At 40.1% G+C, this 18,558-nt stretch overlaps 1 protein-coding gene across 1 annotated transcript; it reads right to left on the reverse strand.

Moving 5' to 3' along the window:
- Positions 1–4,049: 4,049 nt before the first annotated feature.
- On the reverse strand, positions 4,050–5,368 carry LOC132010127 (NEDD8-conjugating enzyme UBE2F-like). The gene has a single exon (XM_059388074.1). The coding sequence runs from the start codon at positions 5,227–5,229 to the stop codon at positions 4,672–4,674; it is 558 nt and encodes a 185-aa protein (XP_059244057.1). The 5' UTR covers positions 5,230–5,368; the 3' UTR covers positions 4,050–4,671.
- Positions 5,369–18,558: the final 13,190 nt, after the last annotated feature.

Consider the following 18,558-nt stretch of genomic DNA (forward strand, 5'->3'; position numbering starts at 1 on the left):
AAAGAATGAGCTGCTGCTCCCAGCACCACCTGCTGATATGATACCCTTGGGAACTCTGACAGAAAGTCCTTGGTCCTCTGCCTGGAAACTCTGGAAACCCTGCCAGACAGCTTGTAGTCTCTGCTCAGAAGCCAGGGAACTACTGACAGAAGGAACTCTACAGGCTTCAGGACTGAAGCAGGGCAGGTCTTGAAACCATTGGTGAGCGTCTTAGTCGTATTTCCTACTGGGAGAACAGAAAAGGTAGAGACCAGGTTTTTTTTTTTTTTTTTAACCAGTAGAAACCAGTGGGGAGGCGGCAGGCAGCATATCCAATCAACTAAGAAACTGTGCAGTTTGGCTGATGAAAGTGGTTGGAGCTAGATGCAGCATGAGGCCAGCCCAGACCCACAAAGTAACATGAAGACTGTTTCCAGGGGGATGGAGATTCGTTGAACGTATTGAACTCATTGCGATATATCCTAATCTCTGCTTCATAATCTGGGTATGTATGTATGTGATGGCCAGTTTCTTAACAGGCTGCTTTGGCTCTGGCTGCCATGAAAAGATATTTACCTTTGTGATCTGAGGTTTCCAGGTGCTTGTTCTCTGTGCAGGAAAGAAAAATCCTGAGGGCTGAGCTGGGTATCAAGACAAAGAAAAAGGAGACACCACACAGGGTGAAGTTAAGGAGTTCTCTGTCCCTAGAAGGGAAAGTACTGGCAGTCTTAGGACAGGGTAATGGGGATTGGTGCTCCAGAATCTCAAGGCTTCTTCTTAAGGCAGCACTACTCAAGTGTCTGGGGCAGAGGTGTGGAATGCAAGGACCACAGGATTATTGCAGATTCATGAAGTAGGTTGGGCTGGACGGGAAGATGAGAGTGTTGTTTTTTTCTTTGCTGATGATAAAGAGAAGGTAAGTGGAGAGGGGACACACATAGCCATCAAAACCATATGAAACAGTTGAAGCATGAAGCAGTCTAAGACTGCTAAGGAAATGTGGCCACTTCCTATTGTGAGGCTGGGACCAGAACATGAGGAACTGCTCTGTTGAACTTGAGAATGCCCTTGTTTCACTCCAATAGGAGAGAGTCTCTGGTGTCACTTCTAAAATCATGTAGACAAAGGGAAAGAGATGAGAATATCAAAAAGCCATGAGAGGAGATAGGAGGGTATAAGGAAGGGGAGAAGCTGCTGGACAACAGATATTTAACAAGGGTCTTAGTTGTACCCCTGAGTATCACTCCTTTGCTTTCCTCTTTTCACAATTACGGCATTCCTACTACCTGTCAAGCTAGGTGCTGGAGATAAAATATAAGTAGAACTCCACCTCTGCTCTTTCAGCCATTGCCTTGGGCCAATACTTGGGAGATTACAACAGTACATTACTAGTAAAGTGGACATCAAGCTTTTAAAAGGAATTAAGGACTGTCATGGAGTGAGGACAGAGCATACATCCGAGAATTTACCTACCAGGGATCCCCCACCCCTGATGAAGATGGAGGAGTGAGTCTACTGTAGAGAACAGCCAAGTGAAAGGGATAGGTGGGCAGCTGTGAAAGCCACCTTCCAGGACCTAGAGGCTTTGAGGGGCCACAGACTCCTGTTGTCCCAACCCCACACTCCAAGATCACTTTGCTAGTGACTGCCATTTATGGAGTAAAAAAAAAAAAAAAAAAAAAACTGGATGGCCTGTGCTCACAGATCTGGCCACCAACCTTCCATCATCACGGGATTAACTGACTCACATCCCCCTGCATCGAGCGGCTTGGCTATCTCAGGAAAATGCTGCTGTCCAAAAGCCTTTAGACATGGGGAAGGCCAAGAGTATCACTCGACACTGCAGAGTGTGGGGGGCAAAGAGGAGATTCTGTAACTGTATTTGGGTTTGGAGTTTGGACTGAGCCAACTAGAGTATCACCAAGCCCCAATCTGAACCAAACATATGTGTTGCATGGATTGTTTGGTAGACTGAGAAAAGTTCGTATTTTTAGGCATTATCAGCTAAGATGTGGCCATTCTTCAACATATTATTGAATGATGCTTTGCTTCCAAAAGAATTTTGAGATAGTTTTGGTTGCTACCAGATTCCCATTTTAACTTATAGGAAGGGAAGTCCAGGAGAGAGAGATAAATTTTAATGGAAACAAATGCCACAACTCTAAGTATTAGCATCACAGTGGAGACTCTTCAGAAGCTACTGACTAGGGAGAAGAGGAGCATATGTACTCAGAAAGAAGAATGGGTAAAGGATTTTTAGAAGAAACACTTTTCAGAGATCTGCAATATTCTACCCACCTACACAAATGGTAAAAAACATTGTATCTCAAGTGTGAACTTAAATAATAATAGAGAAGTAGAAATAATACATTAATTTATTCTCTTTAAAGATTCTAGCATACAGAATAGTTAAATGTTGAAATTCCAATTTCCCTCCCCCCTCTACTGACCTGCCTCAAAGGTAACTACTTTAGACAGTTTACAGTTCTTTTTTATGCATTTACATAATTATACTTTTTTCAAATAGAAGCATCACTAAGCTATATGTGAGTTTTTCATATTAGCACACAGAGCGTTTTATTCTTTTAACAGCTACATGAATACTAGATTATGTATGAGCCCTATTTTGTTTTGACATATTCTGGACAGTAAGTTTTTTTTTTCCTATCTTGTATTATTAAATATCTTTCTACCATGATAATCCTTATATAAGGATCTATGTGCCATGTATTATTATATAAGCTAAAATATAAAGTCAAATAATAGTTTTCCTTTATAAAGAGAATTGTGAAATGTTTTGATAGAATTAAGACAAAAAAAGACCTAAAAAGCACAATTTTATTAAATATATGTAATTTTAAAAATAAATGTAATTTCTCTAGCATGCATAGGGAAGAAAGTCCAGGAAGGGAGAAATAGGGCAAGAGTCTTGAGAGATAAAGGAAGAGACAGATATAATCTTTACTCTTTCTGAAGCTCAATGGGCAAGGAATTAATAATACACTTGTCACCACATTTTCTAAAACAAAGCTTCTCAACTTTTGAAAGGTAAAAAATATTGATAAATTTGCCAAGTTTAAGAATTCCTACTTAAAATATAAAAGCAGAAGCTCTCCTCAGATCCCCTATTTTCCTATTTTGTAATGAAAAGAAATACCTCTGTGGACCACAAAAAATGTCTTTACAGATTTTAGGAACCTGAAGTTGAGTTTCAAAGAATAACACCCTTGTCCTGCAATCCCCTCAATTCTAGAAAGTTATTAAAAATACTTTGGGAAGTGCATTTTTGTCTACATACACTGACCAGCTCATATTAAGCCAAGGTAGAAATCAAATGGGGGTGAGTTCCTCCTCTCTCCAGCTGTCCTAGTCACCAAAAGCTGAGAGTTCTTTTAATACTGTTTATCAAGAATGTGTAGTATTGAGTGATCAAGAAGCAACTGAGTATCGGAATTTAATTATTAGTCTGGAAAGTAACTTGACATTAATCATCTTTGATTTCTCAGAGGTCATCACAGGCATGGCTTGGTCTTTCACTCCTCTTTTTAACATACGTATTTATTTAACCAACTTAACACAGGACTTTCTACAGCCCAGGCTCTAAGTTCTTTGCACTCTGACTGCTCCTCATCTGTAAACCATGGATAATAACACCTACTTCATGGAGTTGTCAGGAGGTTATAGGAGCCTAATAACTTGTCTGTGGCCATATATCTCATGTCATGTTTCTTCTGCTTTACAGTTGGCTCAGTATCTGCTTCCCTGCACTACAGGTTCACTCATTCTCCCAATTTACAGCAAAGAACAGTGGAGGTAGGATGTGACCTAACAGTTATGTTTAATATCCTTTTTACTCATCCGCAAAATTTTTAGCACTTTTCTTAATGGATGCTCAGCTGAAATTTATGATATAGAAAAATGTTTTTTAAATATTCATTTAAATCTTTGTTTAAAATCTCATCATAAAGACAAAATCTAAATGAATAAACTAAGACTTTTTTTTTGGTCTTTCATATTTTCTTTGTATTTCTCTTCAATAGTTGCTCTATACAATGAAAATACAAACTAAATGAGAATAGAAAAAAATAATTAAAGCATTAAATTGTACAAATTACAAATCTGTTCCAAAATATACTTACATTAAATAAAATACGCATTTCAGTAAGAGATCTACAGTGAATGACTATGCATTCTGGGAAGCTTCACAACATCTAGGCAGGGCCATCATCCGTGGGAGGAGCTAAGAGAATGTGCATCCAATCACAGTATGTAGCGGGTTTCTTATTGCCCCTCTGCGAGCTACACTGAGCACATCATCAGCATCACTTGTGCAGGGAAGGACTTTGGGAAAAGGGGGAGAAGCAAGCGCTAGCCTCAATTCTGAGTTCGTTACAACTTTCCAGGAATCTCATCAATAGCCTATACAGTGCAGTTTCCAAAAAGTAAACATGTTAAGGGAAGCAGACAACTCTTTAGAACCCCAAACACATTTTCTTGCTGTATTTATGTAGGACTCTCCATCTACAATGGGCAATCGTGAAGAGGTTCTTCCTTGGGACAGCATGGTCACAGGATGTGGATGACCCTGTGGGTCTGAGGGGAGCACGAGGACTGGGGAGGGGGAGCTCCCTCTTGGATGAGGTTGGAGAAAAGCCTACACACAGTCCACAGCCCCACCGTCTCCTCCTCCTATCATCTGGCATAACGCTTCATGTAGTCTTCCACTTTATTCCGGAAGTTCTCCTTGTCCCTCAAATGATGTTCTGCAGCCTCAATATTCAGTGGATCATCAAAATTCAAAAGATCAGTAAACAAAGAGTTTAATCCCCAAACAACATCCTTTAATGTCCTTGTGGGAGCCCAGCCAGTGCCGTCAATCGAATGTTCTCTCAGTAAACTTAGACATATTTCGCCTGTCTCTGTGATGTTGGGGTGCCAGATCCTGGTCAGGCATTTCACTTTGGGAGGCACCATGTTGTATGCATCAGGAACTTCAGTTTCAAACTGAAATTTTCCACCCTGGTAGTAACCCTCATCTGGGGTTACAGTTAGCTGAAAGCAATGTAGCTTGTTTGGATCAGGAAAATGCACCTTACATGTACACGGTAAATTAGCTTCAAGCTCCGCAACCTCTTTAACAAGCAGCCTGTCTCTCACAGACACGCTCCGAGTGGAGTCGGAGGCCGTGGCTGATGTCCGGGACCCTTTGAGACCGTCCTCCCGCTTCAGTTTGCTTGCCGGCGTCAGCATTACTGCTGCCTTTACCCAGGGCACCCCGAGACAGGCGAGGCGGGCCCGGCACCCAACACCATGCCCGGCCGGCCGGCGGCGGCGACACACGGCCCCTCACAGCTGCACCGGCTCCGGGCGGCGGGACCGGAAGTAGCGGGGCCCTAAGACATTTTTTAATAACCTAGAGAAATTATGAAATCTTCCTCCTTTTAACTGTTACGTGACAACCAAATTCAGTATTTGGAGTAGAAAAGGAATTTGTCCAGGCATAGGTCAGTTTGGATGAATTATAAATCAGTTTGTGTTTTCCTAAATAAACTTCCCTGATTTGGGCAATAACCAGCCACATGTTAATTAGTGACAGTGATCCAACATTAAAATTTTAAGAAACAAACTAACCAGAGAAAGAACAATGCATGTCCAAGTATGTCATTACATAGAAGCCCCCATACTCATTCTACTTTCTGGGGTCACTGCTTTTATGTTCTATGAAATGGATGGAGCAGCAGCTCCCACAGGATTGAGAGCTTTCTTTCCCTTCTCCAGTCCAAGGCTCCAGCTGTGTGGCTTCTACCTGTGGATTTACATTTAAGCAAGTTAAATAACATGGAGCTCATCTCACCTTACACAGTGCCCAGGTTCCCTAAAGCACACTTGGTTTCAAAGACCCAGTTCAACAAGAACATTAGCCATACCACAAGCTGGAGGTTTCCTGTTAGGCAATGCTTTCCTGTAGTGCTTTGCTTTTCCCCCAACTTTTTCGTGGACCTTCAGAGAACTCATACTCCCTTGTCAAGGATCAGAAAGTTTTGCTTTTATCGTAACTTGTCCTTTCTCATATCCTCCCAGACTCTGAAAGTCACTTTTAACCCATTAGTCTCATTTGAAAGTCCTATTCCTGGTTTCATTCCCAGTTTACATTGAAGCAAAATTATGGTCTAATTAAAGTATTGTTAGGACTTCCTTGTAAGAGCATCTACTTTTCTGAAGCTTTTTTTCTTACTACTAGCAGTGTTAATTGTGGGGAATTTAGAAAATTCAGACAAAAAGTGGGAAACCAAGTCCCCTCCAATCTCACTGTGCTGAATTAAACACCAATCACACCACTAGTGAATATCCTTATAATATTTCTGTATGCATATTTTTGCAGAAAGTTTCCTTTAGTAGCAATGTTTTATATACAGAAATATTTTAAAAGTTCTTATGATTACAATTTTATGTAACACCAAGTTTAATAACATGGATGTGCTTTAATTCAATTCATTTAGCCAGTACGTTATTGCCCTCAGGTTACCCAGAAGACTCACATCTAGAAGAGAATGAACCACCAGAGACCCTGAGAAGAAAAAGCTACACAGTATGAAGGGAGTGGTCTCCTGATGGGTAGGACACGACTGCATTTGTGGTTAAATGTGGGGTTACATGTGTTAAATGTCAGGTAGAGGATTCTTTACCACTATTTCTTTTTTTATTTTTTTTCCACTATTTCCACTTATGGAACAGATGGTTCTATCCTATACTAAGAAGATTAAAAAAAGAAGAAGAAGAAGTTGTAACATTTAAACATTAAACCTCTCTTGAGGCATTTGCCCATCTCTTATTATATTTCTTTAAAAGTGATCTTAACTTCAAAGTCATGTTCAAGATTGGGCATAGATACCAAAATAATTGGTATCTATATCTAGGCCTCTGAGGAGGCCTAGAAACAGCGACACACACCCCAATAGCAACAACCACACCCAGCACACAGATCTTGGTTTCTAATACCATTCTCCAACAAAAGAAACCAGACTCTTTGAAGAAATGGCTGATTCTAGGGCTGGTTTTAGGGATGATTAAAATGCTTCAAAATTGACTGGGTGGCTCAGTGGGTTAAAGCCTCTGCCTTCAGCTCGGGTCAGGTCTCAGGGTCCTGGGATCCAGCCCCACATTGGGCTCTGTGCTTGGCAGGGAGCCTGCTTCCCACCCCCTCTGCCTGCGTCTATGCCTACTTGTGATCTCTCTCTGTCAAATAAATAAATAAAATCTTTAAAAAACAATTGACTATGAAATTGTTGTACAACTTAGAGGATATACTTAAAACCATTAAATTTTCATTTTAAATGGGTGGATCTTATGGTATATGAAGTCTGTAACAATAAAGCCAGTATTTTTTTTTTTAAAAGGAGGTATATTCAACAAAATACCTAACAAGCACACCTCAAAATCATCAAAGTAATCAAAAACAAAGTCTTACATATTGTCACAGACAAGAGGCATCTGAGGAAATATGAAACTAACTGTACAGTGGAATCCTGAATACGATCTTGGAACAGAAAATGGTCATTAGGGACAGACCAGTGAAATTGGAATAAAAAATGTTAGTAGTAATGTACCAATGTTTGTTCCTTCGTCTCGATAAATATGCACTCGGGTGTGACTCTCCAGAGTTTAGTGTTTTTAACCACTGGACACCCTGTCTTTCTTGTAGTCCTAATTTGTGGGAGCTGAGCCTTGTTCCTGCTTGGGTGCCACTTCAGTCTGGAATCACCTCCCATTCTGAGGTCGGAATCCATGGACACATGGAGATTGGGGATAACCTTAAACCATGTTAGGTGTACTCACCCAGGCCCTCAGAGTGGAAGTTCATCTATGTCTTAAAAAAGAAGAATTTTTTTTTAAAAAACCTATAAGTTTAAAACAGAAATATCACTTTCTTCATAGCTCTATTTAGAGAAATTAAAATATGAAGCAGAATCAAAGTAACTATGAACCAATTGTGATTCTCTCCTTTTCAAGTGTAATGAGATGATTCACCATGGAGTAAGCATTCAAATGCTGAATAGTTGAATAAATAATTAAGTGAACTAGCTTTTGAAGGCATTAAATAACATTTAAAAAGTTAAATTCTGCTTTCCCAGAAGACCTCTAACGATTGAAAAATCAGTTCTATGATCTGATACAAGTTATCTTGTAAGAGGAAAAGTTCTGCAGGTGGTGGTTCTCCCCCTGCTAGAACTCTGGTCCTGCCTCCAAGAAGGAAGCAGGGTGGTTTCTAGTTTTAGGTTAAACTTGACAGGGACTCCCCAAACAATACCTTCGTGACCCAAGACATAGACAAGACTAATGGGAAGAGGCAGTGGCTGTCAACTGTGGCAGCGTGGGGGGGTGGGAGGTCTGTCCCTGACCATTAGGATCTGCAGGCCAGAAAAGCAGTCTGATAAAGAGGGAAATGCTCCCCAAATTAGAGTTCTCTGTGCAGCGCCACCTCTAACCATGTATACTATCTTCCCACTGCTGGAGCTTGGGTTGCATTTTGGGGTAAAATACAACGGTTTTCCCAGAGCCTTACAATACTCACTTTCTATACACTGGATTGAACTAAGGACAAGTCTCATATAACCTTGAGGCCAACAGTATTTCCTCTCCCACAAAACCTCTTTACAGGCTTAAGTTATGAAGAAATAAAATTAATCTGGTGCCTGAGTGGCTCAGTCCGTTGGGTGTCTGCCTTTGGCTCAGCTCATGATCTCAGGTCCTGAGATCAAGCCCCACATCATCCCTCTCCCACTCCCCCTGCTTGTGCTCTCTGTTAAATAAATAAATAACATCTTTTAAAAAAAAAAAGAAAGAAAAGAAATAAAATTCACCAGTTTGTGTTTCTATGCCTTTCCCTTTTCTTTCCTTCCCAATTACCAAGATGGTAAGAAGCAGTTCAGTAGCTATATAACGTCAGGCATTAAGAAGACAGGAAGTAGAGAGCATAAATAATTAGGCTTGCATAGCTGAGGATGGATAGGTCTCAATAAGCATTTTAAACTTAAATTATGTGGCTCAGTCAGCTAAGCATCTGCCTTTAGCTCAGGTCATGATCCCAGAATCCTAGGATCGAGCCCTACATTGGGCTCCTTGCTCAGCAGGAACCTACTTCTCCCTCTCCTCCCCACTTGTGCTCTGTTCCTGTCTCTCTCAAATAAATAAAATCTTTTAAAAATAATAATAAACTGGGTGGCACAGTGGGTTAAGCCTCTTCCTTCAGCTCAGGTCATGATCTCAGGGTCCTGGGATCGAGTCCCGCATCAGGTTCTCTACTCAGCGGGGACCCTGCTTCCCCCTCTCTCTCTCTGCTTGCCTCTCTGCCTACTTGTGATTTCTCTCTCTGTGTCAAGTAAGTAAATAAAAATCTTTAAAAATAATAATAATAATAATAATAAACTGGGGTGCCTGGGTGGCTCAGTCGTTAGGCACCTGCTCTCAGCTCAGGTCATGATCTCAGGGTCCTGGGATCAAACCCTGTATCAGGCTCTCTGCTTGGCGGGAAGCCTGCTTCTCCTTCTCCCACTCCCCTTGCTTGTGTTCCATCGCTGTGTCTCTCTGTGTCAAATAAATAAATAAAATATTTTTTAAAAATTAAAATAAAAATAAACTTAAATTATAACTGTACCAAGTCACACTATATGAGCTCCAACAGCTTGCACCCACCAATTTATACATCTTATTTGTGTTTTTCCTAGAGGCCAAAAAGCTCCAGAAAAATAACTGATTAACTGCTTAAAACAAAGAAAAACTGACTTCATTTTTTTTCCCCAGACATCTGGTTGCAAATGTATTTGAGACAGGCTGACTTCCAGTGCTCAAGGATGAAAATGGAAAAGAACCAATTGATCATTGTTTCCTGCCTTGAGAAATAAAGTAGGGGATTCTGAAAGAATGAGTTATGCAGAGGTGTGGGAACTTAAGGTAAATTAAAGTTGGAATTTGAGAGGCTGTGTTGGCCCTGTGCAAGCTTGGTGCAGTTACGAGTAAGCAGGGGAAGGTGGTCAGGTAAGGACAGATTGATGCACAGAGTAGGGATCCTGTGCTGGGGCAGAAGTTGGAGGAGGAGGGAGGAAGAGAAGGCAGATTCATTGTGACTAGCTTTCTGGGGGGTGTAGCCCTCTGTATCTTGCCACAGAAGACAGAAGGGCTGGCATCATGTGGCATCTGGGCTTTGTTGCTCTTACCTCCTGTCCTCCTAGGGCTGTGGCAGGCTAGCTGCTCAGGCACGCTCACACAGGAGCTGCACAGTTGATGTCTGGTGCACTTCTCCAGATGGAATTACTGAGAAATTATCTGCAGTGGCCTCTCCAGGTCTACTTGCTCCCAGGTCTCTGGGTCCTTTCAGCCCTGGCAAGGCATGACAGGAGCAGTCTTTGTTTTCCCTGGGAGGCTTAAAGGCGGTCACTTGTGGCACAAGGGTACAGGGCACTGAGCAGGTAGAGCCCACTTATGACTCCTGTGATACGAGCTTGGCATCAGGAGCCAACAGAACCGAAACAGTAGGAATCCACAAACTATACCATTTACAACCAAAGTTAAATGCCACAAATGTTGAAAATTTGAACAACAAGGGGGGGGAAAAGTCTTAGTTCAGTTTTGCAGTTTAGGCAATGAAATTATGGGCTAATACAATCCATCCATTCTAGTCTAATAGTTCAGAAAAATTGAGATTTACCAAGGGTCCTCTTTGCTCGGTAAAGGTTAATCACACCCTGAATCTCCAGCTCCCCTCTCCCTCCTTCCAACACCCAAGTTCATTCAGCTTAGTTTCTGATTCAGCCTGGAAAATGATCAAGCACCAGGAGGAGCCCTTTGTGCCAGGCCATCTCAGGTCACTGGCTGGTCTTCGAAGAGGCTGCCTGGCTCTGTTTCTGTCCATTATAGTTTGGCATGTGTAAGGTCATACAAAACAAAACCAGTCTACCAAAGCAGCAGAGGCTGTGGGCCGAACTAGCAATGTGCACACATGACCAACCCCCGTCAGCACTGCATGGGTGCTGCATTTCAAACATCTTATTTAGTCCTGACAACCTACCCAGTAGGTGGGTAATATTTGCATCTCATTATAAGTGAGTAAACAGGTTCAGAAAGATTAAGTGACTTGCCTCAAAATTATATAGCTGGAGAAACCACCTCAAGAAATCTCCCTATGCCCTGTTGCTTCTACTCTGCTGCTGAACTGCTTGTTACCCAGAAGCTATCTTTAACCTTCTTTACCCAGCCCCTGTAAGTCTGACTGATCATAGTCCCACTCCTCTCTTAAGCACAGATGACAATTTATGAAAATTAAGAGTTTACTGACCAAACTGCAAGCAGTTAGAAAACACATAAAGCATACAACGTAACACTGACCAAATATTTGCTGAGCATCCCCGCTACAGGCCAAACACCATGATAGGCGTTGATGGGACACAAAAATCAAGACCAATCATCTCCTCTCAAAAAGTTCACAACCGAGTATGGGAAATAAGCAAACTACTGCAAAGCAAAGCAGGTGCAACGAAAGCCATAACAGATGCACATAATGTCCTACAGGAGTGACAAGGAGAACACAAATGCTGACTTTAACCAAGGCAGGCTTCTAGAGGTGACCTGAGCTAGTACCTAAGCATGAGCTAGCTTCCCGTCATTTGACGGTCACACTGGCCTGGGTAGAGCACGACTTGGGACACACACACAAGAGCAGAAAGATGTCTCAAGCTTGAGGAGTGGCTAGAAGACAGTTTTAGAAGATATAGTTGGAAAAACGGTAATGTGGTAGGTAAAGTGCCAGAGGTGTTATTCCCTGGACACAGAGGTTACTGATGTGTTGTGAATAAGTAAGGTGACCATGGACTACGAGTCCATGATCCATGTTTTGAAAAGAAGGTACCAGCTCAGAGAGAGAAGTGTGGAAGGTAGAGAAAAGCCCTGGGCTGCCACTGCAATAACACAATTCAGAGACAACAGAGGGTTGGACTGCAGTGGAAGCCGGGAATGAAAAGGAGCAGACTGAAGAGCCATTCTGGAAGGAGGAGGTTACTTAAGAGCAAACTGGATATACATGTGGAGGGTTGGGTATGGTGAGGAGCCAGGACAATCGAATAGGACATGACCTCCTCCAGCTTCGGAGCCATGTTCTCTGAAGTCTGGCACAGTGCCAGGCACAGAACAGGAGTTCAAGCCATAGTTACTGCCACAAATGAACTCCTGTTCACTGGGAAGATAGTAAATGTCAAGTTACATACACCTTCCTCTTACTAAATAAATCCAGAACGTTTAAGGTAATATGATGATGGATAATACATCTTTCTCGCTCTTCTGCCATTAAACTACAAAATAAATGCAGCCCGTGGCTGCTTCACATTTGCCCAGCCACTCAGCAGCTTCGGGGCTCAAAAATAAACCTTGTAAGATTAATACCAGTATTATTTGGTGAATAATGAACTACGTGTCCCCTGCTACAACAAAGCTGAAAAACAACATTGAAATCCTCAGACTTGTCTAATCTTCTCAAACTCTTTTAACTTGGTCAAAAAGAATCCTTACAAGATGTCCAAAGGAGACAGAAAGGGAAGAACAGTTTCTAAGAGAAACCTGAACTCCCAGCTGGCTGGTTTAACCATAAGCACTGTGGGAACTGTTCAGACCACCTGATGTCAACACTGCCACCCCACTTCTTTGAATTCTGTGGTTTTCTGCTTCCCACACAGGCAGGCCCTTAACCACCCAACCTCATTAAAAGAAAAGCTTGAACAAATCCCTAGTGACTGCATGCTATTCTCCAAGCATTCATCTTCTAATTTACAACTCGAACAGAATTTGTCAAACAACCAGACTGTCTGCCTAAAGTTAAAATAGTAATTTTTAAAAAGCACAGCCACTGTACTTGGGGCTGTAGCATCAACAGCTGAAGCTACACATAGGCTAAAATAGAAGTAGTTTCCTATTTGGTGATTTCAAGTATGAAAGTGGGGGTACAGGCTAGGTCCCTGGCTGAGTTGTTTATCCACTTAGGTATCCGATGCTTGGAATTCTACTATTAGATATTTATTCCTTTGAAGTAAGCCTTACTTACCTCTTGCAGGTCTCTAAAAAGCATTCCACTTTTATACTTTATGAACCAAGCTCTAAGACTTCAAAGATGAGTAAATCACTGATCCTGCCTTCAAGAAGTTTATTGTCTGGTTGTAAACAAGGAGAACAGAAATAAGAAATTAGTCATGGAATTCCTCAACAGGTAGTGGGAACTTAGAAAAGGAGTTCTCCATCCTACAGACATGAGAATGAACTAAGTTTTTGTAAACACTCCAAAGTACTGAAAGCTGACTCAGTGTTTGCAGAGTGGGGGATGCACTTGGGGCTGGCACGCCCAGCAGGAAGAGTAGTAGGTGCAAAGGTAAGGGGTAGAACAGCAAGGAACATGAGAGACCCACAAGTGATCAGTGGGGCTACAGAAGGCAGTTTGGCCAGATTGAGGGGGAAGAGTTGGGCTGTGGGTGGTCTCAAACACACAGCAAGTCACCTGGATGAAGTCTGTATGGCTGACGAGCTGACTAGAGAGGAGCAGAGAGAAGGAAAAGGGCTGGTGTGACACTCTCAAGAGGTAGCTGGGCCACCACAGAGTGGAGCTTTTACTAGTTCTTCTGGCTTATTCAGCCCACACCCCTAATTGGACACAACTCAATCCCTTGGCTGAATCATAGTCCTCCACAATTCTGCACCAACCCTCAGTTCTACCCTCCCAAGCAACCCATACTAGTCCAAGCTTCTTCACTTGTGTCTCCTCTTGGCGTCCATCTACCTGGAAGAGTCCATACTTTCTACCTGTCTGGAATCTACCACCCAGACTCTGCTCCAATCCATGGCGTAACATAAAACACTTGAATGTCACATGAGCTTTAGCTGTTCTCCCATGCCGCTCACGTTTTATGGAAAGTACTACCTGAATGTTTAATTCTATAGTTGACTCACCACTTCTTTTTTGTTCCAAACTTCTTTCACAAACTGAGATTGATAGAGGGGACAAATATTACATTACTGCATACACCACTAGAATCAGAACAGAAAGAAAACTAGACACCCAGTTTTTGTACTTTTCAAGTGCAGGCCTGGAGACTGGGAGACAAGTTTTGTTCCCTCTCTTCTTTAAAGTGGTATAAATTGGGGCGCCTGGGTGGCTCAGTGGGTTAAGCTGCTGCCTTCGGCTCAGGTCATGATCTCAGGGTCCTGGGATCAAGCCCTGCATTGGGCTCTCTCCTCAGCAGGGAGCCTGCTTCCCTTCCTCTCTCTCTGCCTGCCTTTCTGCCTACTTCTGATCTTTTTCTGTCAAATAAATAAATAAAAATTCTTAAAATTAAAAAAAAATAAAGTGGTATAAATTTCATAAAGATGCATACATAGTCCTTGCGTAGTTGAAAGCAGCTATCCCAATATCATCCCACCCTCACAATCCGGAGATCTGACATGGTATAAATTTATCTGAATTGTCCCAGCTAATTCAGCACAATGGGATTATTAAACCCACATCATTTGTTTCATCTGCACTGCCATCTGTTTCAAATAACAGTCTATGCTTACACTAGCATGTTATAGATAAGGCATTTTTTCATAATGTATTCACTTTTCCTACATTCTTTCACCTAATCCACCCAGGTAATACTATTCCTACATTAGAGTTAACCACTGCCCAGGAGATTGCTGCCTTGCCCAAGGTAACACAGCTATGTGGACTCAGAAATATATGAAGTTTATTGAATTTCAGGCCAATGTTTTATCAGCAGAAACAGGAAGAAATATTTCTAAAATAAATTCCAAAAATTACACCTAACAATAAAACTAGGAATCTTATTCTATGTCATTAATACTCTAACATCTTATAATAGATTACAATTCCCAATTCTCAGAAAACTTTTACACTTTCTGCAATGGTTTTCTCCTGAGATCTAAAGCAAAGAAGTCACAGAAAGGTGAAACTATATATGACAGCCATGTTCGTTCACTAAGCTTTAAATTCAATTTATTCCCAAACTAATGTGATTAATGTTAATTCCCTCTCTCTGCCTTAACTAGTCAAATCTCTAAACTCTAAAAACATTTAAGTTATGGCTATCACTATTCACTTTAAAATTTTTAAAAAGTGTGTGTGGTATGTGACTATTTCCCTGTTTTACAAAGAGAAATCAGTATAGTAACAAATGTAGGTGGCATATTTGCGATGGTTTAAATCCAGTACACTAAAATATTCACTTCAAACAGTATAAAGGGTATATATCTTCATCATAAGTCTTTGTAGTAACAACTGTTACTAAACAAAACAAACTCCAAATTAAGTATACATCAAACTTGGGTCTCGGCAGATTCTATGCATGTATACTTTATGTAACTAACATATGGCAAATCTTATTTCTCCACTCCTAGAAAGATGTTGAGATTTTAAAATATCTTTTTGCAAAATATTCCAACTCTTAACATCAAAACCAAGAGAGATAATCAATATTAAGGATACATGTGTATTTTAGATGTATCCTTTGAAGTTGAGAAGGCGAAAAAAAAAAAAAAAAAACTCAGACACAGTGGTTCTCAAACCGTTCACTGAGGCGCTCCGAGCCACCACAGCAAACTCAGATACACACAAGATGAACTACTAGCTTGTGGCAGGTCAGTTTCAACATAACATCATGCACCATTTCCTTCAATGATGTCATATCTTTGCAAAGCTGAGTTTTCGGTGGCTGCTGTGATTTAAAAAGTACTGTGCAAACATCAGCTTGGAATAGAAAATGAAGATGGCAGTGTTCAATGTATACCACAGTTCAGTAAGTTGCAAGTCCCCAACAGATTCCATTAGTAACTAACTCTAGTTATTCAAGAATGAAATACATTCTTTCAAAGGATAATAGTGTTTCAAGTGGCTATTATGTTGTTAGGGCAAAATATTTAAGTTGTTTGAACAGAACCATCACTTTAAAAATGGGACTAATTGAGGGCGCCTGGGTGGCTCAGTGGGTTAAGCCGCTGCCTTCGGCTCAGGTCATGATCTCAGGGTTCTGAGATTGAGTCCCGCATCGGGCTCTCTGCTCTGCAGGGAGCCTGCTTCCTCCTCTCTCTCTCTCTCTCTCCCTGCTTCTCTGCCTACTTGTGATCTCTCTGTCAAATAAATAAATAAAATCTTTAAAAAAAATGGGACTAATTGAGATATATAGATATATATAGATAGATAGATAGATAGATAGATAGATTTTTTTTTTTTTTTAATAGCAACCCTAGACCAAAGTAACACTAATTGAACTGTGAAAGGAGAAAGTTTGAAAAACTGCACTAAATTCACATCAGGTGCTTTAAGAGCCTGACCAGAAAAGAAAAAGAAAAAAAAAATTAAAAAGATCTTTCAAAATGTTTCCTATTCAATGGTAAATCCTTACATTTCTCTTTAAGCAAACATCTGAAAACAGGCTAAGACCCATAACAGAAACATTAAATTATTTGTAAATATTCCAAGATATTGTACTTACTTAATAATCTCCAGGTACTTATTATCAACTTTGGGATAATTTCAACATGTGGCATATGATTTACTCAGTAATTAAGGAAACACTCTTTTTAATTCTTGAATCTGAGAAGTAAATATGTAGAGGGTGCTAGCTGTACAATTTCACTTTTGTGTTGCTGAAATTTTTTTAGGAGATTCTTTAACACAAAACGGTCATGATATATTTAATTCTTGGTAATTTACTCCCCCAAAACTATATAATAAGCACGATAAGCAAGTTCATTACATCCTCATCACCCATGGTAATAGAAGTTGCTTTTGAAAAGAACCAGAAGATGGGATTTTCCTGCACTTAGGTAAATATTTTTTAGTCTGTTGAAACTTTTTTCTTAAGAACAAGTATCAATCATCCTAATGCAATTAGGCACCTTGACAAAAGGCCCTCATGTTCCCCACTATATAATGTAGCCACATTAAGAAGCCATTTTTAAAATAGCATTTTCTCTATGGTGTTAATTTAAAATTTAAAAAAAAAGAACATCATCATCATGTGGGCAGATTAGGGATGGTCTTAAAAAAGTTTTAGTATGTAATTGTATATTAAATAGCATTCTAAAATATGAAAAAAGGATTTAATTAAAATTTCACGTATTATTTGGATACCAGTAAGGTTTAAGTGAGATTTTTAGCTGTTTCTCAGAATCTAATGTCTATAACTCAGTATAATTCACTAACAATCTATCCCCCCCAAAAAAGGTTAGCTATGGTGTGAGATACAGCTTTTGATAACAGTATTTTTTTAAAGCAGAATGACAGATTTTTGAGAGTTCAAGATAAAAACTCAGCAATATTTTTGTTTTGAGCCATGTTAAAACAGCAAAACCTTTACAGTTAAATATTCAAAATACAGTTTTCTCAAATAGCAGAAGGTTGGACAAGGTGATTGATCTGTAAAAAATCATACTACAGCATTGTAGCTACCTGAAATTACCGAGTGCAGTTTCTGAACATGGTTAATTCCTCTCATCATATTAGTGACTTAATACAGTTATACTTCGATGGGTTAATCAACTCTCATTACATACTTCCAAACAAATAGGATCCAACTTTTGTATCAAATTAATATTTGAGGACAGAATTTGAGGACAGAGTTAAATATAAATAAATATGCAAGAAGTCAAATAAGTGTGCACGTGTATAGAACTTTAATTCTGGAAACACATACACACACCCTTTTAGCTATTCACTTAAAATACCCAGTATTTTATTTCCACCATATCCACTGTTACACTCTGCGCAAAACTCTGATACCTTTCCTTATATATAAGAGAAGTAAACTTATTATCCAGAAACACCTGACAGTATATCCAATTTCTTATTTCCCTTCCCTGATAATGTCTGTTCTCTTAGTTCTTCCTTCACTGACTTTCTCATAAACACTGAGGCTTAAAGACAAATTATGAAAGTCATTTCTTCCTTTATGAAGTATACTGGAAACAAAAGAAATTAGTCATTTCACATTAATTTGGCATAGCTATTTTTTGCCAACATTGCCACAAAATACAAGTTGTATCAGTATACCATAAACAATTACATAGTGATTTCACAACTATACTACTTACTCTAACAAAATACTTCTTTATAAAAAAATCTGTTTGAAAGGATGTTACATTCACTTCTTCATTTAATACCATAAGGTGGTAACAATGTCACAGTAGGTTCAAAGACAGGAAACTACTTACCTTAAATATCTGTATTCTCCAAAGGCCTTACTCCACTTGGATTACTTAAGGTTCAGGCTTCCTGAACAACTTAAAAGGTGTCAGAGCTACTGAACTTAAAATACCCAAGAAATGGCCAAACCCTCCCCAAAGTCTCACAGTTTTGCCATTCCAGGAGCCCTTACCAAGATCAAAAGATGCCATGGGATCCACCAGTGATCAAAGACTCTAATGGGTCAGTCACTTAAAATGGGGCTACTCAAAAAGTTGTTATTCAGGCAACTTGGGTTACAGGTAGTTACTCTCCAGCTAAAAAATTATATCCAAATGACACAGCTCCAGAAGGCTTTCTCAGTA

This window comes from Mustela nigripes, chromosome 2, assembly GCF_022355385.1.
Source record: "Mustela nigripes isolate SB6536 chromosome 2, MUSNIG.SB6536, whole genome shotgun sequence".
Lineage (NCBI taxonomy): Eukaryota > Metazoa > Chordata > Mammalia > Carnivora > Mustelidae > Mustela > Mustela nigripes.